This window comes from Chroicocephalus ridibundus, chromosome 9 (assembly GCF_963924245.1).
Source record: "Chroicocephalus ridibundus chromosome 9, bChrRid1.1, whole genome shotgun sequence".
In the NCBI taxonomy this organism is placed as follows: Eukaryota; Metazoa; Chordata; class Aves; order Charadriiformes; family Laridae; genus Chroicocephalus; species Chroicocephalus ridibundus.
The window spans coordinates 6,286,836-6,313,214 of NC_086292.1; the positions used below are offsets into that span (position 1 = coordinate 6,286,836).

Genomic DNA, 26,379 nt, shown 5'->3' on the forward strand with positions numbered 1-26,379 from the left:
ACCAGCACAAAAATGGGTGAGGGATTTGGGGAAAGCCATTCTCTGGGAATGAATTTAGGGTCATGTACAAGTTCTTCTTGGACAGGTGCCCCTGAGAGGGCTGGGGAACACGTCCAGCAGGACCACACCATAGCTCCCCACTGCCCCCAGAGAAGCTTTCATTTGTCAGTCCCTCAGGGTCCTTCCCCACTTCATGCTGGCACCCAGTGAGTCCTCCTAGGAAAGCCGCAGCATCCAAACCATGTGCTCGCTGCTACCCTCCCACATGGGAGCAGCTCCCATCGCCCTCCACCCCAGACCCTTGTTTATGTGTCTGGAGGGTGGTGGGGCCCTGGCTGGAGTGGTCCTTTCTCCCTGCTGGGGCCACCAGCCTTCACTTTGCCAAGGGTGCAGTAGGGAGTCTAACACCACAGAGGCAAGAGACCGCACAGGAATCTGTGAGGTCCTGTAAGATCTTCAGGGGCTGGAAGGGGTTATTTCAGTGGCTGAGAAGATTATTGCACTAATTATTACTGTAGCATCCTAAATAATTAATAACCATAATTAATTGTATGGACTCGAGAGAGGCAGAAACAACTTTTGCGGTGGCTGTAACCCCTCCTTTCCCTGAGCACTGCTCCCTCCAGAACTCCTCTGCGGTGTTTTATCTCCCTGAATGTTTAAATGACTTGATCAATGTGGGGTTTCCACCATTTCCCCATGGGACTCCTGGTTCTCTGCTCTAATTATAACCCCGCAGCAGCTATTAATGCCCACAAACAAACACAGGTCCTCGGTAGCTGGGATGAGTTAAGGTTTATATAATCATGTGAAGATTTGAGAGCTGAAAAGCCTTTCACTGTGCACTGCATTAATTATTTAAAAGGAGCCTGACTGATGGTTTTTGCATGTGTGTGTGGTTGTTTCCTTTTCTCCCCACTCCCCACGGAGTCCAGCTGTTCTTGGCTACACACGGTGCGCTCGGCACCAGCCAAGACATTGCTAAAGCCAAAATAATTTCCGAAGACTCATGTTCACACTAATCTGGTGAGCTGGCTGGCATGCCAAGTCATGCACTGTGCTGGTAGTAAAGCAGCATACCAGGACCTCCGATGAGTATGTGTAGAAGTTTTGCTTGTTAATGGTAGGACATGCTTCATGGTATAAGAAGTCTCACACTGAAAGGATAGAACTGGCATGGTCATTTCCAAATTATAGCTGGCAACTGAGGCACAGAGATATGATGTGACACTGGCACAGACACATGGGAAGTCTAATGAAGACCACAGCACTGACCAGCTCTTTGGCTGAGGATGGAGATGTCTTCTTCCAAGCTGTGCTAGTGCCAGGGGCTTGCCCTCTCATGTCCCTCACATGCTGCAGGGGCAGTAGCACCATGGTTAAGTCAAGCTACCAACTTAAATTTTGAAGCTATTTTCCCTGATGTTGCCTAAACACTGGGCTTCAACAGCAGCCGTCCTTGAAACAGCTAGTGCAGAAGAACACTGTTGTCCATAGCGTAAGTTCTGTACTAGCATCATCCCTCACTCCCTTCCTTTCTGTGATTGCTCCAGCAGACCATTAACAGCAGTGCAGTATCCAGTAGCGTGGACCAGATTGGGGCACAGTTTGCTCTGTGGGGAGCTTGGTTCCAGCTGACAGGCTTACATGACCTCATCTCTATAAAACCTGATCTTAAACATGCGCCACTCATTCATTCAAAACCTCATGTGGATATAAAATCCAGAGTTCAAAAGCTGTAACTTTCCAGAGACAGGAGTGGTGGTGGTGAAATAGCTGGGTTTTAGGCGAAAATCCGGAAACATTTGACTGTGGTTTTGCAGATGTGATTTCTATGCTGCATCCAGGATGAACTTCGGAGGTTCGACATCTCTGCTGCCACCGTCCTCCTTTCAAGCCCTTAAGCACGGCTCATGGTAATGAGATTTAAGGATATCAAAAAGTCCTAGAAGAGCTAAGGAAAGATAATCAGGGTTAGTGTGCTGACAATGGGGGAAGAGGCTGAAAGTCTAGGGGGGGCTATGGCCAGGGTGGCTGAATTGCCACTTTCCAGAATCATCATTAAAGCAAACCCAGTCCTCTGGCTGAAGATGTGGACTGTTTTAATAATGGAGACATTGGGATTAGAAACAGAAGCTGAGCAAACAAGGGGACTGGCTCAGGCCTATAGGTAGTAATGCTCTGGGTAATTCACGTCCTAAACCTGTTTGTCTGAAAGCATCTCTGCTGAAATTGATATAGCAGGTATTCCTACGGTAACCGTATGTTATGATGCCTTCTGGTCCCAGCCAAAGGCATTGCAATTAAGGAAACAAATGTCGTCTTTTTCTCATGGTCTTGTTTAGTACCCCAGATGTCTGGTGCGGTACTCTCTTGCTCTTTGGTGGATGGTCTGTGCTGCACAGTGACAGCCCTCACCTGAGTGGAAACACTAAGCTCTGGCATGCAGGGGCTGGCGTAGCTGTCTGTAACCCAGGGGAACAGATGGCACTGCCTGACAAATGCAGACTGTCCCCCCCACTTCCCTGCTCCTTTCTGCTGCAAATTGAGGCCTTAAAAAGGATTGATGGGGCTAACAACAACCTCATCCGGGATGACTCTTTGGGGGATTAATGACTAGTCGCTGGGGAAAGGTTTAATGGTCCAAAGAGATCAGCAGTCTCAAACCAGTTTATTAATCAGCTGGGGCTAAGGCCATTACAGCTTAACGGCTCAGCTTTGGGGGGGCAGAGGAGGCGAGGGGTGGCAGTGATCCATCCCTGCGCAGAAACAAACCAAAGAAAGCAAGGAAATCCCTGGAATCCAGTATAGAAACTTGCTGATTGTCAGGGACTAAGATTTAGCAAGGAAATGCAAAGAGAAAAGGGAGTGATGGGCTTGTTTAATTTATGCCTGATACACGGCAGCCCACCTCACTCCCTCCCTGCTGCAGCGGCTCCTGAACAAGCCCGTGGGCTTCCAGCCAGCTTTGTCTCTAGCGATGACCGCTAGACACCCCTAAACCCTATGCTGTGGCATGGAGAAGTTGTGGACTACTGTTGGGCAAGGAAATTTTTTTCTAACACCTTGTTCAGAGATCAGGTTTCTGCCTGGGAGCGTGAAAACTGAGGTACTTATTATTTTTCTCACAGCAAGTTGAAGCGCAGAAGCTATTCTTATTCATATAAATGTCTAATCCTACTCTGATTCCTTCTGAGCTGTTGCATTTGCTTTGATTACTTTTTCTAGTTATAGCCAAAATAAATTTTGCAGTACAATAATCTGCCTTTACAATACAGCAGGCCCTGAGATGAGGAAAGGAGGCACCGAGCAAATCCCGCTATGGACCCTGTCCCATCTCAGGGCTCAGGGGAGGCTTGGCTGTGTCCTGGCTGCCCCAGAGATGTTAGATGCCATTTGTATGGAGGAGGCGGATAGTGCTATTCCTGGACTACCTAATGCAGGGTGGCAATGCCTGAATCTAATTATTTGCTCTTCAGTTTAGACCCCTTGTGGGTAATCTATAGCACGATGTCTAAATACAGCATAGGGATAAAGTCATTTCCCCTGGGGCACAGTGTGGGCGAGCAGTAGCATTGCTGGGGAAGGAGACCTGCTCCCAGATATCGGAGTTCTATGGAGCAATTTTCACCTGCCTTCATGCAGTGGGACTGGGCAGGAGCCACTGACTTATTCTGGCCACAGTGGAATATTCTGGGAAATATTGGCTTGGGTGGCTTGGGGTCAGTAGGCTCTTTACTTGCTTGAAAGTGAGGTCCCTGTGCTTCATCCTCACAGAGTCTGTTTTAAGCAGGCCACAAAGAGCCCGATCTTCTGACGAGAGCTCTGTCTTTGCTTTAGAATCTGATCACAGTGAGAAATTGTTTCTGTTCTGATACATTTTTAGGTGGCTGAAATTTCATATTATTTTTGGAAATTTTTTTTTTTGCTGTGCTTGCTCCATCCAAAGTCATGAACTACATGGTAGAGCAGATGCCTCTCATCAGCTGCCTTTTCAGGTAAAACTTCTTCTAAAGTCATATTCTGCTCTCCCTCGTTCTTTCTGTATCGGTCATACGCATTTCTGCACCCTTGAGACCCTAGCTGATTCACTCTTGCTTCCCTCAGTAGAGCTCCTGGACCTCTGGCTGAACTAAAATGGTGAAAACCAGCATGCCCCACACGCTCCGGTGCCCCAGCCTGAGCAAACGTCATGTACAGCACTACAGGTCTCTCCTGACTCGGTGTTTTCAAGAGTCTTTTCAAACTCTTCCCTGGAGAGGAGCCTGGACAATCAGCAGGTGAAAGCTGTTTCCGCAAGAGGTAGTTGGTTGCAAAAAATGTGTGTTTGTGTGTGTGTGTGCACGTGGCTTATGGAACAAAGAGGGTGAGCAACCTCCTGTGTCTTTGGATGGTTTCTGCACATCACTTAATAAAGATTCCCAGTTGGCAAGGGCAGTAGCCTGAATTTAATGAATTACAGAGCCGAAAGAAGGTGGCAGGCACGAGGGACAAGCTGAATTCATGGAGTTCCCATTCTGGAGTGCTGTGCCTGAGCCTCACTGTTTTTTATCCATCTTTTCACCAGTGGGGCAGTGCATGTGGACTCAATTTGCTGTAGTTTTGGATCCCAAGAGTTCCAAAGTAGACGTTTCTATTGCTTTAACTACTGAAGGATGGGGATCAATGTGTAGCATGCTGTGAGCTGTGATTCCACAAGATCAATCAAAACTCAGTTACGAGATTTGTAGCATGTGGCAGAACGTCATGCCACTAGTTCAGCTTCAGAGGTGACAGTTCTTGGTGGTCTTGCTTTTTATGGCTATAGAGACTCATGCTATTGAGTCTGATAATGATTTTGGTAAGGCAACACGTGGACCTATCGCTGAAGTTAATTCAGTATAAAATCTGCTGCGTTCTGACTCTTGAAGACCAAGGGCTGCAATAACTGGGGGAGCTGTAGGAGCCATCAAGTAACTCCTTTATGTGAGCCTGAAGTCTGTGTGCACCAAGCGGAATTGGAAGAGCAGAGCTTCCTCAGATGGAGTATGCTGGCCCTGCTTGGACCTCCCCTTAGACCAAATTCTGAGGTTCCCTGCAAGATGAAGAACGCATTGAGGAAACCACGTTAGAAATATGCTGAACTATGTTTCAACCTGCCAAGTTTTCCCCTAATACAAATATATGTGCTGAATTTAAATTCAGGTCCTAAATACTGTAGAAATGCTGGCTACCTATAGTCCACATGGAATGGTGACCCTATAACCCCTGAACTCAGCAACACGTATTAATGGCTTATCTGAAGTCTCTGGCAAACACGTCAGTCTCTTCAGACAGGGAGAAGTGGGTTACTTTGTGAATATCAATGCAGATCAAATAAAACTTATCTCAAGGACAAATGTATTTGTTCTGAAAATTTGGCCGTAGAAATCAGAAACGGTTCTTTAAAATGTATCAGCCTAGAGCAAGTTTTCATCTTCCTTTTTGAGCAGTGAAAGTTGGTGATCAAGCCATAATTGGAAATATGTGGTAGGATACAGCAAAACCAACGCCATCAAAAATGCCTTGCAGTTTGGACATATGGGATCAGAAGATTTGACAAAAACACTTTCGGCAGACATTGGGCTGTTTTCCTTTCATTTGACTTCATATATATTAGCCACCCTGGCTTGTTTTGCACTGATCACAACAGCTCTTGTGTTCTCTTTGATGAACCCACTTGTTTGGTTTATTTCATTTGGTTGGTTTGGGTTGGTTTGGGGTTTTTTTGTTGTTGGTGGTGGTTTAGTTTGGTTTTCTTGGGGGGGGGGCATTATATTGGGCATGATGGCAAGTGTTTTGGAAAAGGGATATTATTTTATTTCTTGCATTTGGCATAACTGGGCCATCAATCTCAGAAGAGCAAGTACAAGGTGCCTAAGTAGAGAAGATACAAAGATGCAATTGCTGTTTTCTTCCTTTACTTATGTAAAATGAAAGTAAAAGTCTTGCCGTGTTTGAAAAACTTCTTTTCTCCTCTGGGGTGAAGTGGTTTATGCCTGCAGCAGGAAAAGGTACCTTCTGGTTCCAGGCTGCATGGAACAATCCTGAGGCTATCAGCAATGTTGGAAAGGGAGAAGGAAAGGAGGGAAGATGATGAGTCACAAGAAGTTTCCTTGTCTGTTATGATTTGGCTTTGTTGCTTTGTGTTCTCTGGATGGCTTAGGGAGAGATGCTCTTCCCTCATCTATAATTTGCTGCCAGATTAATATATTGAGAAGCAGAAAATCGAGAAATCTCGGGAAGCTAATGAGAAATGCCTGAATGAGCTTGGTATGTTTCTCCACTTTCTCCACTCCAACCTCCGCTGTTAGGTTTTCATATAGCAGTGGTGTTAGGGACAGGGGGCACGCAGGGACTTTGAGATGGTTCCACAAGAGTTGTGCAGTTCCTTTTGCTTTTTGGTTTAGTACTAAAATAGGACAGGGGGTAATGGTTTTAAAATAAAAGAGGGTAGATTCAGACTAGATATACGGAAGAAATGTTTACGATGAGGGTGGTGAAACACTGGAACAGGTTGCCCAGAGAGGTGGTAGATGCCCCATCCCTGGAAACATTCAAGACCAGATTGGACGGGACTCTGAGCAACCTGATCTAGTTGAAGATGCCCCTGCTTATTGCAGGGGGGGTGGACTAGATGCCCTTTAAAGGTACCTTCAAACCCAAACTATTCTATGATTCTACCTGCTTGGTCAAAGCACAAACATATCGTCTTACTCACAGATTTAATCACCTAGCATTGTACATATTCTTTTGAGATGTGATAGTTCTAACTTACTAAATTCTTCCTACAGCTTTTTCTTCTCACATGTCTTGGCTTTTTTCCCCAAGCTGTTGATCTCTGTTGGATGCTGCTGGGGTCTGGCTGAAGCTCTGTGGTAGAAGGGTTGATTGGTGAAGAACGTATCCTGGAGAAGAGCAATAAAGGATCTCCCGAATGGCAAGGACCACAGCAGGTACCTACCATTTTCAAGATGCTAACTGTAAACTCTTGGGTAGAGATTTCTATTTTTCTGGCCTGGTGAATCTTTGCTGCTACTGGGAGTTTCTGTGGCTACAACGGGAGAACAGTGTAGGTCCAGTTCTGCCTTAAAATTGATTTCAGATCTGCTTGAACACGGTCCAGCTGTCAATATGGCACAAGACTTTTGGCTTTATGATGGACACAGCTGAAAGCATGGCTGCCAGAAGCCATGAACTGTGTGATCTTGAAAAACAGATTGCAGTGTGAATGCCTGAATTGCTGCCACGGGTATTTCTTTGACCAGATCTAATGTATTTCTCCAGGAAGAGTGAGGTATGCAGGGAAGCTAGTACTCCACTCCCAGATGGGAAGTTTTGCCTTCAGCTCAGCTCTGATTCAGGTAGTGTTTTACCCTGAGGAGATGAAAACACCAAGAGAAGTAGAATAACGTGAGGGAGAGATCTGTGTTCCACCTTGCATTGGAAAGGGGAGATGTCAGAAAAGATTGCCTTAGGAGGTTTGTCAGGGTCAGGAACATGTGAAAGACGCAAATCAGCCCAATTGCAGCCTGGCAATGGCTGAACCTTTCCCTACAGCCTGTTTTGCTCACGTGTGTGACAGAAGCTATCGCAAAGCTGCCTTTCTGTGTTACCACTACACAAGGGACATCACCTTCCTGGGGCCTTTCATGCAGGAAGAGATGCAGCAGTGTCATTCAGCAGCTAGGGTAGGAACCTTCTCTCATAGATGACCGGGTGTCTCTGACATCTGATTTCAAAGTTGTCTGCCTCGCCATGTGGTGTCCTGTGCCTTGGTTCAGAAGGCAGTGAAGAAGCCTGAGTTCTCTCAGATAAATGGCTCAGCTTGGAGCACTGTGGCTTGATGTTCCTGAAGCTGCTAATCCTAATTAACAGCTTTTCTGAGTCCATTTTATAGCACTCTAGGAGCCCAAGTGGGCTTTAAAGTGAATGGAAATGACCCCATGGAGAGCTCTCTCTGGAGATGTTGCTATGCCGACCTGCTTACAGCAACTATTAAGGCTTTGGTTGCGTTACTTCCATCCTGTGGTGTTGTTATTGTCATATGGGCTCAGATGGTGACAGAAGTGTGTCTGGGACAGATGAGGCCTTGACTCAAGTACTTTTTTGGAAGACGTGGGGAAAAGGGGGAAAAAACAAGGAGGCAGGGGTAAAATCATACCAGGCAGCAGTATAAAGAATCAGCAACAGCAACAACAACAAAAAAAAATCCAACCTGAAAGACCTGAGATTCTTCTGACAGAAAACCGAGTCAATTTTCTCTTGCACAACTGTTAAAAAAAAAAACAAACCCAAATTTTTTTTTCCCCAACACACTTCTTTATTGAAGGCCTGCAGGCAATAGGGCATTTCCTCTGGATACTGGGGTTTCCTCACCCAGTCTGATGGGAACACGTTATTATACCCCGACACTTTCCAGCAGGTTACCTCCTGCCCCTCATGGGCTGCCAGACGTTGTGCTCTGCTGTCGGGCGATGGATGCCATTTCTCCAAGAGGAGACAAAGGTAGAAACGGCTGTGGCGTGGCCGTCACCCTGGCATGGGCCTGGGGCTGCAGCCCCCGTGCCAGCCACACCGGGGCTGCGCTGCCACAAGGGTTTATGTCTCCCCTCTTGCCCCGCGGCGCACAGCTTGAAACATTTTTGGCCACGCTCATTCTCCTGAAATTCAATCTTCCCAAAGCCGATAAATCTGAGGCATTAAGAGGAAGACAAATTATAATGGATGTATTTTAGGAGTATAAAAAGTAACGACTTAATATAACTTTCTCTTCTCCCCTCTTCCTCCCTCCCCCCCCCCCCCCCCCCTTCACCACCTCATGTTTTTAACATTTTGGGAACTGTCAAAGCTTGAAGGGGATATAATGTGTGCTGGAGAGAGGGGGTAGGTTTTCCCTTTCGGGACTGGTGTGAACTGTGCCTGGAGGGAGCTTCTCCCCTCAGGCCCGGCCTTTGGCCCCAGGGCACACGGTCACCCCGGCCTTCCTCAGAAACCACTGCCCTCCCTCGCTGTGCTTCAAATAAAAATAACGACGCATCCCGTTGGCACTCAGAAGTGGGGAAAGAAATAGGGTGGGGGGTGGGGGGGGGGGTGGGGGGTGGCGGAAATCACGTTAAAAATACGATGTATTTTAGGGTTCAAACACCGGCGGCAGCGCCGCGGCCTAACGGTTTCCATGGCGACGGACCCGCTCCGCGCGTGCGCGGGAGGCGTTGTCCCGGGCCGGTCGGCGACATGGGCCCGACAGTCCTCGTCTGTCGGGAAAACCCCGGGCGGCCCTGGACAGGGTGGGGGGGCAGGAGGAAACCCACAAAACAAGCCCCCAAAGGAAGATTAAGGAGAGGAAATAGCTTAAGGGGCCGGGAGGTGGCGTGGGCTGCGGCCTCAGGGAGGTGGCTCAGCCCTCCTCCATGTTGTGGGTGAGGCGAGGCCATGGCGGGGCCACATCTCCCCGCAAGTTCGTGAAGCACAAACAGGTTGTAGAGGAGAGGTGGAGGAGTCTTTTAGGGTAGCAGGCCATCTTCAGGCAGGCCGTGTACGATGCTGTGTGCGTTAGGGCAATCCTGTAGTGTTTTTAATGGTCGTGTGGGGGGCTTTTTCATTAGCTTTAATGCTCCCTTTCCTTCTTCCCTCCGTAAATTGGATGTTTAGGGGAAATTCTAGGGGACCTTCAAGGCCCAGGGAATGGCGGCAGCATGTCAGGGCTGCACAGGATACAGGGAGGGAGACAGCACTGAAGGAGGGAGACGGCGTTTGTGTGGGGGATAGCAAGAGGCCAATTAATTTCCTTAGCGCATCAGGCATGGCTGATTAATGCTTCTCCGAAGGAGCAAAGGGTGAAGTTTCATATATGGGGCTGGATTCGGCAGCCACACAGGCACTGCTGGGCTTCGCTCCTCTGTGCGGTTTGGGGACAGGACGTTGGGTGGCTCCTGGGAAAGGCCTTCTTCAGAGCTGGGGTTGTCCTTTTGATTATGATCACCCCAAAAGTTACCAGCATTACGATGAGGAGCAGAAAGGCCAAAATAATGTTCATCAAATATTAATGCCAATCCCGCCACCCAAAAAACAGTTGGGGAAACATCAGTATTTCTTTACAATGGCAACAGACTGAGAGGACAAAGCAAGGGTTTCTCTTCTCCTAGAAACAATGATTTTAAACAGTAGAGACTGTTTCTGAGCAGTGTTGATTTGAAGCAACTTCTGTTTTTCTTTAAAAAAAAAAAATAAATCAGAAAAATCACCTCCTCACCCCAAAAGTCTCACACCAACATTTTTCCTCACTTTCCAACCAGATATTTTTCCCTGGGGAAATAAAAATATTAACCAGCTCCAGTAAGCCCATCAAGAGGGGGACAGGGGACAATTTTTAGCCTTCTTACAACATGTGGATAGACAGTGGTGTTGAAGATGGGTAATCCATACTGTTGTTTATTATCTATAATAAGTAGCATCCAGAAATCGCAGTTAAGGATCAAGCCCTAGCGTGCTAGTCCTTGTACAAACACACAATAAGAGAGTCCCTGCCCTGAAGAGCGTACAGTCTAAAAATGGTCCCCTATATGGCATAATTTGGAGGGAAAGGATAGGAATTGGAGACAGAGAAATGAGAAATCAACCTTTTTCCTGACTTCATCTTCCAAACAAAAACCATAAAACATAATGCTGAGATCATAATTTCCAGTCCCCATCATTAGCCAGATGTTAGAATTATAGAATGATAGAATCATTTAGGTTGGAAAAGAACCTTAAGATCATTGAGTCCAACCATTAACCCAACACTGCCAAGTCCACCGCTAAACCATGTTCCCTAAGCACCACATCTACATGTCTTTTAAATACCTCCAGGGATGGTGACTCAACCACTTCCTTGTTCAGCCTGTTCCAATGTTTGATAACCCTTTCTGTGAAGAAATTTTTCCTAAGATCCAATATGAACATCCCCTGGCACAAATTGAGGCCGTTTCCTCTTGTCCTATCACATGTTACTTGGGGAAAAGAGCCTGACACCCACTTCACTTCAGCCTCCTTTCAGGTAGTTGTAGAGAGTGAGAAGGTCTCCCCTCAGCCTCCTTTTCTCCAGCCCAAACAACCTTAGTTCCCTCAGCCGCTCCTCATAGGACTTCTGCTCTAGGCCTTTCACCAGCTTTGTTGCTCTTTGGACACGCTCCAGCACCTCAATGTCTTTCTTGCAGTGAGGGGCCCAAAACTGGATACAGTATTCAAGGTGCGGCCTCACCAGTGCTGAGTACAAGGGGAGAATCACTTCCCTGGTCCTGCTGGCCACACTATTCCTGATAGAAGCCAGGATGCTGTTGGCCTTCTTGGCCACCTGGGCACACTGCTGGCTCATATTCAGCCAGCTGTCTACCAGTACCCCCAGGTCCTTTTCCCCTGGGCAGCTCTCCAGCCACTATTCCCTAGACCTGTAACGGTGCATGGGGTTGTTGTGACCCAAGTGCAGGACCTGGCACTTGATCTTGTCGAGCCCCATACCATTGGCCTCGCTCAGCCCATCAAACCAGCCTGTCCGGATCCCTCTGTAGAGCCTTCCTACCTTCAGCAGACCAACACTTCTGCCCAACTTGGTGTCATCTGGAAACTGACTGAGGGTGCACTCGATCCCGTCGTCCAGATCATTGGTAAAGATATTAAGCAGAACTGAGCCCTGGGTGATGCAGGAAGGAGACAGCTTGGCAGTGACTGACACTGCTGATGTTGACACCATTCACATCAAGAATATGGTCCCCAGGAGTTCTTCCGTCCACAGCAATGACAGAATCCCACAAGACTTCCTGAACAAGAATGTTCCCTAGTGGGGTGTCTTTACCCCCAGCTATCCTTATCCTTAATTCTTCCTCCAGGTCTTCTTGGGGAATTTCAGTTGTGTTTGTTTCAGCCATAAGAACTCTCTGAAGAAGGTCGTCTTCAGTCTCCTCAAAAGCTGGATTAACCAGTCCAGACTCTGCAGTCCCTAGTGATACCACAGCAGCTGCAGAGCTTTCTGCGACAAGTGATGATCCTCCACTTGGTATCTCTGGAGTCTTGGGTATGTTTGTCTCCACCTTAGTAGAGGGATGTTCCTTCCCTTTGGAAATGGGATTCTTTTTCTGCTGTAATTCAGATTTGTTTTTCTTGAAACCAGGACACCTGTTCTGCAGATGAGCTTTTAGTTCACACTGCTGCATTCTCTGCTGATGCTCTGCCTTGAAAGGACAGATGACAAGAAACTTACTTATCCAATAGGTTTCGTACTAGAAGGCTGGACTTGTGGCACTGCTGGAAAGAGAGCTTTTTCCGATCCACAGGACAAAAGTTGTACTCCTGCATGAAGTTTTCAAGGCATTTGAAATACTACCCGTGTCCACAGGGGGTGTCCATAGGTTGGAGCAGAGCCTAAAGGCAGATTTGGCAGATGAGTTCATCGTCCACTTCATCCTGGAAGTTGTAGAGATGATTGTCCAGCAAGAGGTGGAACTGACCACATTCACAGCAAAGTTCACTAACGTGGCTATGTGGTGTTCTGCTACGGGATCAGCCATGATAGCCAGCATCAGGCACTCTTGGGCCACCAGCAAGGAAACTTGGCATGTAGTAGCTATCTGACAGAGGTCCTCCATAGGTGCAGGGGGCAGGAAGGTGACTCCCTGGGAAGGGGAGGGAGGAGGTGAGGGAAGCCCAGCACCAACTTTGTCGTTGTCAGCAGCAATAGGTGGCTCCTCCGCCAGGTTTCCAGGTGGGGAAGAAAGTCGAAATCATGTGAGAGGAAGGAGGCAGCACAACCTCCCAGGTGTCTCACAGCCATCCAGGTGTCTTGCAGCCACCCTGGTGTTTCCGTCCATCCTGCCTGGTGCAGCACGGCTCAGCGCCATGTTCCGGGGCTGTGTTCCCTGGAGTGAGCTAGTCAGATGCTAATGAAAAGACAACAGCTGTCCCAGACTAAAAGATGCTGTGGTACGATAACCCACTGCAGCATGATGGCAGAAACTACAGCATGCAGGGAAGGGCGGGTGGTTTACGCTGGTCTAGGAGGGGACCACTGGGGCTCGGCTCCCATTGCCTTGCTGAGTGGGGCCACACAGGGCTACTGGATGTCTCTGTGCCCTGGATTCCCTGCTGATAGCAGTGAAACCTTTTCTTCAGAAAGCTGGAGCTTTGCAAAGTAATTCCAAAAAATGGTGGATTTTTCTTTCTGTCTTTTCTTAACTTTCCTTTTTTGAGATACTGTAGAAACTTAAAAACATGATTGAATTTGTGCATGCCTTTATTTATTGAGCTATTTATGATGGGCACAGATTTCCCTAAGCCAAAAAGCCCCCTCCCTCCTCCTTCCCCAGCCTTAGTAATCAGCTTCCTTGTGTTCCAGCCCACGCTAGGCTATTTTCCACTGTCAAATCCCCCATCATTGGTTAAATTACCTAGGTGTGTGTTGGCTTTATCTTTTTTTGGTGAAATCTTATAATCTTTCAAATCTACTTTGCCCAAGTCCCTGTCACCCTCTTAGGTCTCTTGTACACCCTGCTTCTCTCCTGGCTGATTCCATAAAAGGTCTAATTTCCACGAACTGCTGCTCTCAGGCTGTACTCCGGTGCCCATGATGATCATCTGTGTCCATCAAGGCTCCCAAGTGCTTCAAACCTACAGTGAATTGCAGATGTTTGGATTCCTTTGCACATGGATGTGAAATTTTCCCTTCCACCATCCCTTTCTCACATCCACCATCCCTTTCTCAGATGCTCCCCTTCTACATTTCGCTGCCTGTGTTCACTGCAGCCTGCGTTGCCTGCACACCTTTTATGCCACCGTACTGTTAATGAGCATATTTGGCATGGGCCTTGATTTGCCACCAGGGTGCCCCCTCCCACACACACTCTAGCAGCTGCCTTCTGACATGCGAAGACATGCTTCACTCAGAGTCTCTCGCGTGAGCCAGTTTTAATCTAGGGTGCTCTTTCTTTTTGGCTCTCCACAGAGATCAGAGGACCCTGTTTAATCCAGCTCCCTGCCGGTGTAGGGTTGAGTCATAGGAGGTTTTTCTGTTGCTACATCTAATAGCACTTTGCTATCAGGAGCAGAACATCAACCTGCTTGGCTGGGAGTTGGCACTGTCACCCAGCAGCTCTCCTTGTCTGGAAGTTGTTTTGATTCTTTTCTTAGACTTCTCCCTCTCTGTGTCTTTCTCTCTAAAACATTAATTTCCTCTAATTAGAGCCTCCTTAACAATTCTTTTTTCCCCTCTCCTCAGTTAATTTTCTCTAATTAGAACCTCCTTAATAATTCTTTTGCTAAATCAATTTCCTCAGTTAGAACCACCCGCCATAATTTCTTTCCATCCTTTCAAAAGCTGTCGCAGTAGCTAAGTAAATTATGCTTCTGGGTAACCTTTATCTCTTACTTGGTATTTTAAAAGAAGAACTGTAACAGGTTAGACAGGCACAATTTCCCCTTCCAGAGCTATGCTGGTCTGACCCCATTAGGTTATACTTAGCTGAGTGTTGTACTATTGTATACTTAATTAGGCGCTCTAGCTGTTCCTCTGGAGCCAAGGTAAGGCTGTATTTATGAATGAATTAAACATGACACTTCATTATTCAGATCAGATTTAACAGCGTCAAAATCCATCTTTAAACCAGATCAAATTGCTCTCTAAGAATATGTAAAACCTCCTGCCCCTCTTCGCTGTCCTGTGAGCCTGCCATTCCTAACTTTTTCTCTGCAGCCATGCCAGCTTTCTTCTCGTGGCAAGCCTTTTAAGTACAAATTGTTTCTAAAACATGCTGGTTTTAAAAAGATTTTTTTTTGTGTGTTTGTAATTTACACAGTAAGTAACTATTAATGGCGCATTGCTTTTAACAAACATGCTGTGGGCCATATCAGCAGTTGGTATAAATGGGGAGGCAGCTGATTTACACATTATGAACCTTGGGCCCGAGCTTCCTCTTCTACATTATGCAGTTTGTTCCCAGTTGAGACTGTATTATGCATTTCTCTAGCCCTTTAGGATGGACCATAAGGAACCATCTCACTATGTCTGACCTTCCTGAAATCTACCAAGGGCGTCTTGCTCCATTTCCTGGTTTTGGGAAGAAAAGGGCCAAGGTGGCAACTGGGAGGAGCCATAGAGCTTTAGTGAAGTGTTTTGGGGTTTTTTTATGTAATTATTAAAAAAAAAAAGAAGTAAGGAAACACATTTGTGCTGCAGGAATGCTCTCTCCCTGCCACTGCTAGGTGCAGCACTGGTAGCCGATTGTGTTCCCTTTTCTAGTACACCTTTCTCAGCTTAACACCTACTACCAAGCACAGATCTGAGGGTTTCAACAAGTGTCGTGAAGGAGAGCACTGCCCTGCTATGATGCATGGTACAATGGGGCCCAGCTCACACGAGACAGGCCAAAGAAAGCTACAAGAACAGGCCCACGAGACTACCTCTGGTCTTTGTAGCATAAGGACTTTCTCCCTCTTTTGGCTATGCCCAACGTAAGCTGCATAGCCTGATTACAGTCCCGATCACAAAGCCGAATGTCACCGTGGGCCCTGAAGAGCCTGCTCCAGTAAGGCAGATGGGCCCTTCAAACTTGTGAAGTGTTTTTTACCACCATCTGATGAGAATCAGCAACGCCTCGGTGGGTGGATGCTTTGGGTGCCACTTGGTACAACAAGTGGAGTGATCCATGAAGAATGTTCCACGGGTATTCTACGGGGAGCTGGTGGAGGCTTGCAGCTACTCCATCCTTGTCAATACCGCTGTCCGATTTCTGGGCAGGTTCAAAACATTTTAGCCAAGCCCAGCTACTGTGGGAAAGCTGTACTGCTGCTCTTTCACACTTCTTTCCTTCTGACCTTTCCAAGCCTCTAGCACTCCACAAAGTCTATTCTTGGTGGAAGTGGTGCAGAAGTTGTAAGATCTACTTTATTTCCGTTGCAGTCTTAATAACTATGCAGAAAACTCTATTTGCCATCACTTCCCACGGAATTTTGGAGTAGGATTGGATGGAAAAATGAAACGCATTAAGGTTTTTGGTTTTGACAAAATCCCTAATGTCTGAGATGGAATAGGATGCTTTTGGGCAATCTTACAAGGAGTAAAATGCTGGTGGTGCTGGAAGGGAGTTGTTTGGGAAGGGTAGATTCTCTAAAAAGATATGTTAGAAGGCTAAAAAAAAAAGCTTTCTGGTTCTTCTCAGAAGAGATGAGAGAGCAGGAAGAGGGAATCACCAGGTTGGATTGTTCAGACCAACAATTGAGTACAACGGAAGAGATGCTGTTCCCTATGCTCCATGAGAAGCCCATCTTGCTGGTCTCCAGTCCATTCCAGCTGAGGACAAAGAACAGCTAGAGATAGAGATAGGCAATCCAGTAGACAATGTTGAAGAGCAGGAAGGCGGTGGGGAAGAACACACGAGAGTAGGAGTCCAGGCGGGAGATGTGAATGCGGACCCTCCCCTCCCGCCACATTCCTGTCTGACAGTCCTCAATGCAGCAGAAGAACCTCTCGCATTCCTTTCCTTCCAGACACGGGGAGCCAGGGTCTTCATCCTCATCCTCCTCTATCTCTGGGGGCCAGTGCATGATGTTGTTGATGTTGATGGTGGTAAAGGATGGCATCACCTGTGCACTGGCAGGCGGCTGTAATGAGGAGGGGTCGGTGGATTAAAGGCAAGGAAAAGGCAATAAAACCTGTTCTAGACACCAAAACTCATCCAACTGGCAATAGATCAGTTCATAGCATAGGTGCAGTTCAATGGAGAGGGATGACTGATCATCTCCCATCTCTGCACTCGGTTGTATGTCACCACCTTGGCGTACCGTGGGGACTGGCATGCAGGATTGTTTCTTCCCTGGACCCCAAAGGCAAAGCCTTAGTCAGCAAAGATCTAATTGTTCTGATTCCCCACCTCTGCCACTAATAGTCAGTGCAGAAACAGGACCTGTTTGGTTTCAGCTGTGCTAGCCTCCTCTCATTCCCCTGAGCTCAGCTATCTCTGAAGACACAGCACACAGTCCAGATGTGTCTTCTGGTTGCGTTAAGTTGCTGGAAAAAAGCTGGTGAAAGGCTACGTGTGACTCATGACTTCTTGGCCCAGGACAAGAAGTGTATCATGAGCCTCATGGAAGACCTCTCTCCACCCATGCTGGGAAATGAGGCTGGCACAGAAGAGAACTGTTTTTTCGTTTCAGTTCTGTCCAGATTCAGAGGCCTGTTTCAGCTGATGTGTCAGAAGTACCTGCCATGACCTTGGGCAGATCTCAAGGGGATGATGACCACTCTGGGTTCACTATCCCCACACTCAGAAGGTCGTCTGATGGATAGACCACAAAACAAAGTAGGTTTCTGCATCTCTGTGACCTAAGATACCTCTGTAATCCACAGAGATTAAACTGGTACAGGTGGAAGAACCTGGGTATGGATCACCCTGTCTTGAAATAGACATTTACATTTGGTCATGTGAGTCATCCTAAACCGTACTGATAAGCTCTCCAGCAATTTTGAAGATAGCACAGGGTGCCTGGCTCTGACAGAGACCTCATTGTTTTAGGGGAGCCTCAGCTGCTTTTTCTGGTTGTGTCTCACCTTTCAGGTGCTCAGACTCAGCACACAGAGTGGTCTGAGGACCTTATGAACAGAGTATGGGTCAGGCACTAAACCACATCAGCAGTTTCCAATGCAGGCTCAGGAGGGATATTTCTAAATAGCTTGGGGTTCTAACAGCATCCACCTCTGCTGGCTCCTTTGACCTACCAGCCTGGCTTTCCTGTTGTGCTCAAGTGGTTTCTTGTTTCCCACAAGGTAGTTGAGTGTAGCGTACTCCATGAGAGCTGCAAAGACGAAGATGAAGCACACAGAGACAAAGAGGTCCATGGCTGTGATATAGGAAACACGGGGAAGGTGCTTACGGGAGATGGTACTCAGGGTGGTCATTGTTAGCACAGTTGTGATACCTAGGAGAGAAAAGAGCTGATTTAATTAATGAAAAGGAGCACTTCTGTCTTTTACATGCATCCAGCCCCCAAAACATCCCCATTTCCCTTCTCCTGTGGGAGACAAATTCCTCTGGTTGTCTGGTCCCGTTTTTGCTCTGCTCAGCCAGACTCTGGTTTTGAGGTGCCCTCTGACAATGCTCTAAGGAAAAAGTGCCATTCAAAACCCAGGTGTCACACAGGCCATCAGTGTAGACTGGGAAAGGAGTGGGGAACTCGGACTTTGCTTAAGGCTCTACACAGGAACAACTGCTTGGATGGTGAGAGGAGAGTATAAAGGAAGGATATGCTAAGAGGCAATTATACTGGATGGATGGCTTTGGGCAGGCAATGGGCAAGTTGGGATTCAGTCAGTGATGTCTGTCTGAGTCACCAATAAGTATGGCAGTGTCTCAGGTGGGGGACTGTGTCAAAGGCTTTACAGAAGTCCACCTAGATGACATCCGTAGCTCTTACGTTCTCCACTGATGTAGTCACTCTATCATAGAAGGCCACTAGGTTGGTCAGGCAGGACTTGCCCTTGGTAAAGCCATTCTGGCTGTACCAAATCATCTCCCTGTCCTCCATGTGCCTTGGCGTAGCTTCAAGGAGGATCTTCCCAGGCACAGAAGTGAGGCCGACAGGTCAGTAGTTCCCAGGGTCCTACTTTCTATCCTTTTTTAAAAATGGATGCAATTTTTCCCTTTTTCCAATCACCAGGGACTTCACCTGACCTCCATGACTTTTCAAACATCATGGCTTGGCACCTACATCAGCCAGTTCCATCAGGACTCTAGGATGCATCTCATCGGGTCCCAGAGACTTCTGTATGTTCGGGTTCCTCAGGTGGTCACAAACCTGATCTTCTCTTACAGTGGGAGGGACTTCGCTCCTCCAGTCCCTGCCTTGTGGTCCATCCACTCAAGAGGTGTCGGGAGAGAGGTTGCCAGCGAAGACTGAGGCAAAAAGCTGTTAAGTACCTCAACCTTCTTCTCGTCTGTTGTTACCAGTTTGTCAGTTGTGTTCATCAGGTGAGGTATGTTTTCTTTGACCTTCCTTTTCTGGCTGACGTACCTGCAGAAGCCCTTCTTATCCAATTCAGCTCCAGCTGTGCCTTGGCATTCCTGTCCCCATCCCTACACAACCAGGAAGCATCCCTATACTCTTCCCAGGATACCTGTCCCTGCTTCCACTGCCTGTGCATTTCCTTCTTGCCCTTTAGTTTGAACAGCAGGTCTCAACTCAGCCGTGCTGGTCTCTTGCCTTCCTTTCATGATTTCTTAGTGCTGGGGATCAAGAGCTCTTGCGTGCTATGGAAAGCATTCTTAAAGATCTGACAGCTCTGTTCCGCTCCCTTGTCCCTGAGGGCAGTTTCCCAGGGGTCCTATTGACTAACTCCTTGAAGAGCTGGAAGTTTGCTTTCCTAAAATTCAGCGTCCTGACTTTACTTTTCTCCTGACCTGTATGCCTCAGGACTGCAAACTCCACCAGTGTGTGATCACTGCATCCCAGGCTGCCTCCAGTCTTGATGTCATTGATGAGCTCACCTGTGTTGGTGACCATCAGGTCCAGTATCACACACCCTCTGGTAGGACTGTCTATTACCACACTTAAGAAGTTATCCTCAATGCCCTCCAGGAGTCTCCTCGATTGCCTACAGCTTGTCATGCTACTTTTCCAGCAGATACTGTGGTTGAAGTCCCCCAGCAGGGTGAAAGCTAGCGTAAGAAGGCTTCGTCAATAAGCTCCCCTTGGTTGGGGACCCTGTAGTAGACATCAGCCACAAGGTTCCTTTTGTTGTCCCAGTCTCTAATTCTTACCATTAGGCTTTCAACCTGCTTGTGGCTATTCTTCAGAGACAGCTCTTCACAATCTATCCATTTCGTGATGTAGAGGGCACGTGGGCAGGAGATGATAAAGGAATCTCTTTTGACTTGAATGGGGCTTGGAATTATTTTTGCAGCAGCAGTAATGCTCACAGACCTGTTTCCAGTGATAAAGAAGTGTGAACCAACAAAGGATGAGCTTCAAGAATTGGTATCGTGATCTCATCCACTGATTTTTAGGATGTGGAGAAGAAGGAGGATGTTTCTCCTTCTCTAGCATTCATCTAAATCCACCTGCCACCCTTTCCTGGGGTCACCCCAATGGCTCTGGATGGGAGCATGGCAAGAGATTTTCGTATTTTCCTGCTGTATTTGCATTAGCAGATGCAATGTGACTTCCCATATATTTGAAATGCCAATGGAAGTGCTCTGGTTTACATCTCCCTAATGTAGGCTGATGGACTTGAAATGTACAGGGGATCATTTGTATTAAGTACAACAGGGGCTGTGGAGGGAATACATTACTCTTGATGTGCTGAGGTCCCTTCCCACAGAGAGAGGCCCCCCTCCTGGGGAAACCTGCCTTTGTTTTTTGAGACAGCCACCATAGTGGTGTCAGCTGCGGAGAACATTTTGCCTCTTGCTGTTCATTCCTTTCCCAGCCACGGACTATGGCGTACCCTCACCTCCATTGGAAATGACACCCCACTCCTCCTCCTGCTCTCTCCATGGACACCAAAGAAATTGATTTTGATAGGGAGGTGGGGAGAGATGGTCAGAATGGATGGGCACTGAATAGCCCCTGCCTGATGCTGATGGTCTCTCTCCTTTCCCCCTCCCAGCAAAGGCCTGCAGGAAAGGCTGGGAATGCTACGTCCAATTAAAGGGAAAGTCAGCGGGGCTGATGGGAAGGACAGCGCTGGGAACCAGAGCTTGCTGCAAAATGCAGATACAGACAAAGTGCATTAAAGATTCGTAAAGACCTCTCTAGTGCCTATCAGAGCAGGATTCAATTAACATACATTTTTTCGTGCCTCAAAGAGCCACTGCAGGTTGCTGAGAAAATCTAAACAATAGACAGAGCTGTTGCCATGTCCTGGACTCCCACTGTGGTGTGACAGAGAAAGGCTGTACCTACAGGGCTTCCACATCCTGCCAGAGCTTGGGACTCTCCGGACAGAGTCAAGCAACTTTGCTCATTACCCTACAATCTTCATGTCACTGGTCCTGCACTGAGACCTTGAAAAGTCCTGAGGAAATGCAGGACACATGCATGTGACAGGAGCCCTTTAGCCAGCATTGCAATGCCACAGCTCACCCCTTCCCTCTCCCTTTGGGCATATGAGAACACCACATGGTCAACTTGGAAAAGCCTGGTCAGATCTCAGATCAAGATACGAGAGTGTGATGCTATCCTGAAATAATCCAGTAGTCCGAGCCAACACAGCTAGAGATTTGGTTGAGCTTGAGGATAACGTTACAAATAGAAACATGGAGGAGTGGACTGTCTTCCAGGAAGCTGAATAATGCCAGAAAATGGCAAAGTGCTTTAGGAGATTTTGTACCCCCAACGCTGGCAGTTTGCTAGCCTTGCAGAGTCTGACAAGCAGCAGCCATGCAGCAATCTGTGTCTTACCCAGAGATGTCCTGGCTGGTGTAGAGTCTCTCTTGATCCAGAAGGAAACCCAGGAAAGAACAACAGTCAGGATGCAGGGAATGTAGGTCTGAATGGCAAAATAACCCATACGCCTACTTAGGTCAAAAGAAACTGTCATCACCATGTACTCCCCTAGGAAAAAGCAACAGAGACATTGGAATCAATCGACAAAGTTTCACAATTTGGAGTGTTTCTGATTAGATTTTCCTGTTGTTTTAAGTGCCTGGCTGGCTGGTTTTCTTGTGGACTTTGTGGCTACCTTGATGGCTCTGCATCTGTCTGACTTAGTGTCTTTTTGATTAATTTAAGAGCTGACTTTCTGGTTGCCCAGCTGGCTATCTGGCTGGCTGGCTATGTGGCCACCAGGCTGCATTTGTATTGGCCTGGCTATGTGTCCGAGCACACTGAAAAGCACACTGCCTGGAAAAGTTTCAAAGGAGAAACTATAGAGAGTATTCATCTTCAGCTGATTGCTGCAAGGGTTTCTTTTCTATAGAAGCTATTTAGCTGTGACAGGCTACATGGCCTGGCTTGCCAACTAACTACCTGAGCTGTGACAAAGGAGGTGTCCTTCAATCACTTTCATCGAGACTCCGGTTCTGCCCCTGGAAAAGGCATGCGGTGCTGTACATCCTAATTGCTCATTTGGCAACTTACAGCTGAGGTTCTTCCTCTTTTTCAGAGGCTCCTAGTGAGTACTGCAAGAAAGCCACTCGACAGCTCTAGGGTTAAGATGGAGCTTGCAAGCAATTACCGAAAAAGAGAATTACAATCAGACAGCCACCGGTGCATTCAAGACACATTCACTGCACCACTTCTTGTCCCGGTTTGTGCTGCCTTTCTACCCTGGTTAGAGGCTGGCTGCTGACATTGGCAACAGCAGCTTTCTGCAGAGTGGGAGAAACACTACCCTGAACTTGCTGCTTCAGAAGGCTTAAAAATATGAGCTCACAAATTTGCCCCTACCTTCAGGAACCCAAAGAGACTTTCCTCGGTTGTGTGTGGGAAGGAAAGGGGATGTGAGCTATTAGGAGGAGGAGCTGAAGGGCTTCCATTCCCTGGTTTCTTTGCATATGCAGCCTTGTTGCTGTCTCTTAAAGCGTAATTCAGGTGTTCATCAGCTCCACACAACTTTACAGAAGTAAAGATTGAGACCTGCAAGTTCTGATTTCCCCACCCCTGTTCCAATTATGAGCGTCACCCAAGGATCACATAGAATGCACGTACTGCAGCAAGAGGGTTATCTGAGCTCCCACCTCCTCTCCCTCCTGACCCTTCAGTTAGGGATAGCTTCATTCACATCAGCATTGCGCCGCACAGTTCACAGATGTCAATTGTTCTGGCCTACCCCTGCTTCATCTTCCCCTCACCCTTCATCCCCATCACTTCTGCTCCCTCTAGCAAAGGTCCATCCTTTCATTCTTATGTTTCTCTAACTGTGCTGTTGTGACCTTCCCTCCCCACCACTGTGGAGCTGTCTGCTGACTCCTTTGCCTCCCACGAGGTCTCCAACACACTGGCGTTTCTGTGGGCTGTCTCCCTTTGCCTCACCTGCTCCAGTCCTGAGAACTTCCGAGGTGTTCCTCAGCCCTGTGAAGTCAAACTGGTAGAGTCTCCAGGTGCGCTGGTCAGAGACCTCAATGGAGTAGCGCCTCCAGCGATAGACAATCTCCTCACGTGGGTAGCCATCTGGGAAAAGAGGCAAGGACATCAACGAAAGAGTTATGTTGTGTGCCTCCACCTCATTCACTACCCTGACTGCAAAAGCACTGGCATCTCACTCTATCTGTTTTGTAGATATGAAGCTTTCAGGCAGGTATTTCTGATGCCTTGTGTTTAGATTTCCTTAGGCATCCCCACATGCAACGGGAGCAAGGACAGCATCTCCCCTCGTGGGCCACCTCAAATCCTAGAAACGGAGGCTTTCTAAGGACTGCATTGGTGGGAATGAGACTTGGGTTGGTGTAAGAGGACTCCCTCACGTGGGGCAGCATGGGAACCTTCTTCACTCCTCCTGACTACCTTCCCGGGCATGAATACACCAGGAATACAAAGCTGCCAAAGTGGGAGGTAGCATGGCTGTGTCTGTTCTGACTGTCTCTGTCCCTCTCACCCTGGGAGCTGATCTATGTATGGAAAAGAAGGGGTGCATTCTCCATGGAGAAGGAGAACTGGCTCCTGCAGGCTGGAGCATGGCTTCTCCTGGCTCTGGCTTTCTTGACAAAGAAACAAGCCTGCTGTGAAGCAGGGACCTTGACACCTACGAGAGAGCTCCTCAGGGGAGGGAAGGAGCAAGAGCTTGGCAGCTAACTGAAAGTGTGTTTCTAATTATCAAGCATGTAGGGCATGTACCGCTAATTAGCAAAGAATGAGGGATGGTGGGAAATGAGGGGATGGTATCTCCTCAGCATGTTGCTTCCCTCTGAAGCACCTCAGAACCACGTGAGCTGTATCCCTTCAGTGGCAGGGTGGAGGCGGGAGAGGCGAACCCGAGCTAAGATGACTAAATCAGATAACCAACCAATGCATACGGACAGGAATCTCTTGGTGAAGAAAGGCTCCCTGCAAAATCACCCGTAGAGATGTGCCAACATCAGCAGCCCACTCTGTTGACGAGAATGGACACGTGGGGACTGAGAGGGGAGGTCTGAGTATCCCTCCTTTGTGACCGCCTTGGGTGCAGAAAGGGGGCCTGTCTCTGGGCTGAGGTCTGGAAAGCCAGGCTGCCACCTCAGAATGACGGATGCCATTTGTCTGCCAGCTGAAGGGATATATTTTGTCTAGTAGGTGAGAGTGACCAGAAGGTCAGTGAAATAGTCGTCTCCAACTGTCCCCCCAAATTAAGGAGAAATTCAGAGGTGCTGTGAATCTGTCCCTGAACACCTCTGCTAGCCCAGGAGTAGGAGGATGCTTCAGGGCATGACGGACAATGGCCCAGGAAGACAGTTGTAGAGATTAAGTGAAAAATGTAGCTAAAAGGGAGGATGGTCTCCCCAGAAGAGTTTTACTCTCCTGGGGTTTCTCTATTTGCCATCTAAAACTATTTCTAGAAGATGTATACTCACAACTGGAAAAAACCAAAGGGCAGGAGTGAGTGTCCATTGGGAAATTCTGCAGCTGCAGCAGACATTCAGCCTCGATTGTCAGCCTGAGAGGGGAAAAGAGAGAGAGGGAGACTGAGATATTGTGTTGGTGAAGGTGGTTTGATTCCAACACCAGAATGTGACAGAGGAATTCTCGCTTCCTTGAGAGAGAAACACTAATTTGTTGAAGATCAGTCTGTTTGCAGAAACATTTCAAAACAGCAGCAAAACAAAACATATGTTTGAATATTTTCAAAGGGAGAAAAACCATCTAATTTTCGCATTCAAAAAGCCTTTTTGTTTAGGGAGCTTTTCAGATTCATTTATCAGAGTGAGAATTTATGGGAACAAAAGCCACATCTTTACTATCAGAATGAAATAGCTGACCAATACAAACATTTAAAGGATTTTGGTTTAGGAAACCATTTGTAGTTTTGACTTTTTTCTAGGTACGATATGGAAAAACAGTTTGATTTTTTGTAAGCCTTCGTCCTAGGCAGAGGAAGCCCATTCTGCAACCTGTACTGCATGTGTACTCCCATCTGCACTGGGAGACTTCTCCACTACTCTGTCCCAGAGCATCTGGAAACCTCCTCTACTTGGACCAGCTCCTTGTTCCCTCACCTCAGCAGCCAGCTGTGGTGCCTGCTGGATGTACCTGAGCGTGTAGAGTACTTTTCCGTCATTCCAGATACGGAGGAGCTGATTAGGAGTGGTTATCCAGTGGGAGTCGGCCCGCTTGGAGTTCCTAAAAAAGGTATCTGGGATCCAGATGCGGCTCACCATGTTGGTGTTCAGCGTGAGGGCCTTCAAGGTGCTGTTGAAACGAAGACGCCGGTCATACCATGTCTGAGCAAAGAAGATATCAATGGTGTATTCCTGTGAAAGAGAAGGAAGAACATGTCTTTCTGAGAGGGATTCGGGCAAAGCAGAACCCTGTCCTCGGATCTGCAGGCCACCATTTTGGAGTCACAGCCAGAATATTTTCTTTTTAAGTTTGGGAGCAGGTGTTGGTGACCACTGACACCTTTCTAGGCTCATCTTTAGCTCAGTGTCAGGACATCCGTGGCACACTTAGCAAGAGACAAAGACTGTGCTGACTGGTGGGCTGAGCCATAGCATGTTTGGCCTGACCTATGCCTGGAATTCAAGACCGTATGAATGAAGTCTTGAACTTCCTCTTGATGGACAACTCAACCCAGACAGTCCTTTTAAGCGCAGGCATGAAGGGGCAGTGTGGACGTTGGCTGAATCCAGTTCTAAGTTCAGCTGCACTTTTCAAGCGCAGGCAAGGAAAGCTACTCACCACCTCACTAGAGAAGGCAAGCAGACAGCTCTTTCTGTTATTTATTAGGGTACAGCCCAGCAGTGCTCCATAAAACTAATTAGTACATATAGTAATAGTAGTGTTGTGCATAAACCTAGTGAGAATCCATCCCTTGCTGCAGGACTTATACTGTAAATGGTTTATATGAAAAACCAGGACACTACGGGTTCCGGGGCAGATACCCCTTGCTGAAGATTAGAAAAGAAAGCTGGGGCTGGGGCAGGGGCTGCTATGGACTCAGCTCTTGGTGCAACCAGTTAAAAATCTTGAGTCTTTTGCAGACAGAAAACAGAGTTTCCACCTTAATGAGGACCTTTGTTTTTGGTGAGAGACAGGTTGTCCTAGTTCACCCATAACTAGCATTTCTAGGAGGCAGCTCCTGTCTGGATTGGACTTTCAGTAGTCCACACCATTAGCCCACTGTTCTGCTGCTTCCTGCTGCAAGCCAATTTGCTCCTTACCCTCTTTTCCAGCATGCCGGAGAAGGTGCTAATTAGTGCCATGCAG

At 47.5% G+C, this 26,379-nt stretch overlaps 1 protein-coding gene across 1 annotated transcript in view; it reads right to left on the minus strand.

Moving 5' to 3' along the window:
- Nucleotides 1–10,425: 10,425 nt before the first annotated feature.
- LOC134520711 (gamma-aminobutyric acid receptor subunit gamma-4) overlaps nucleotides 10,426–26,379 on the minus strand; it is a 41,482-nt gene continuing 25,528 nt past the window's right edge. Inside the window, exons 4-9 of the mRNA XM_063346447.1 lie at nucleotides 25,204–25,424; nucleotides 24,528–24,610; nucleotides 23,014–23,151; nucleotides 21,442–21,594; nucleotides 17,762–17,961; nucleotides 10,426–16,647 (exon numbers count right to left, since the gene is read on the minus strand). Of these exons, the coding sequence (XP_063202517.1) occupies nucleotides 16,354–16,647; nucleotides 17,762–17,961; nucleotides 21,442–21,594; nucleotides 23,014–23,151; nucleotides 24,528–24,610; nucleotides 25,204–25,424 (1,089 nt within the window). The 3' untranslated portion in view covers nucleotides 10,426–16,353. The remainder of the gene's footprint in view (nucleotides 16,648–17,761; nucleotides 17,962–21,441; nucleotides 21,595–23,013; nucleotides 23,152–24,527; nucleotides 24,611–25,203; nucleotides 25,425–26,379) is intronic.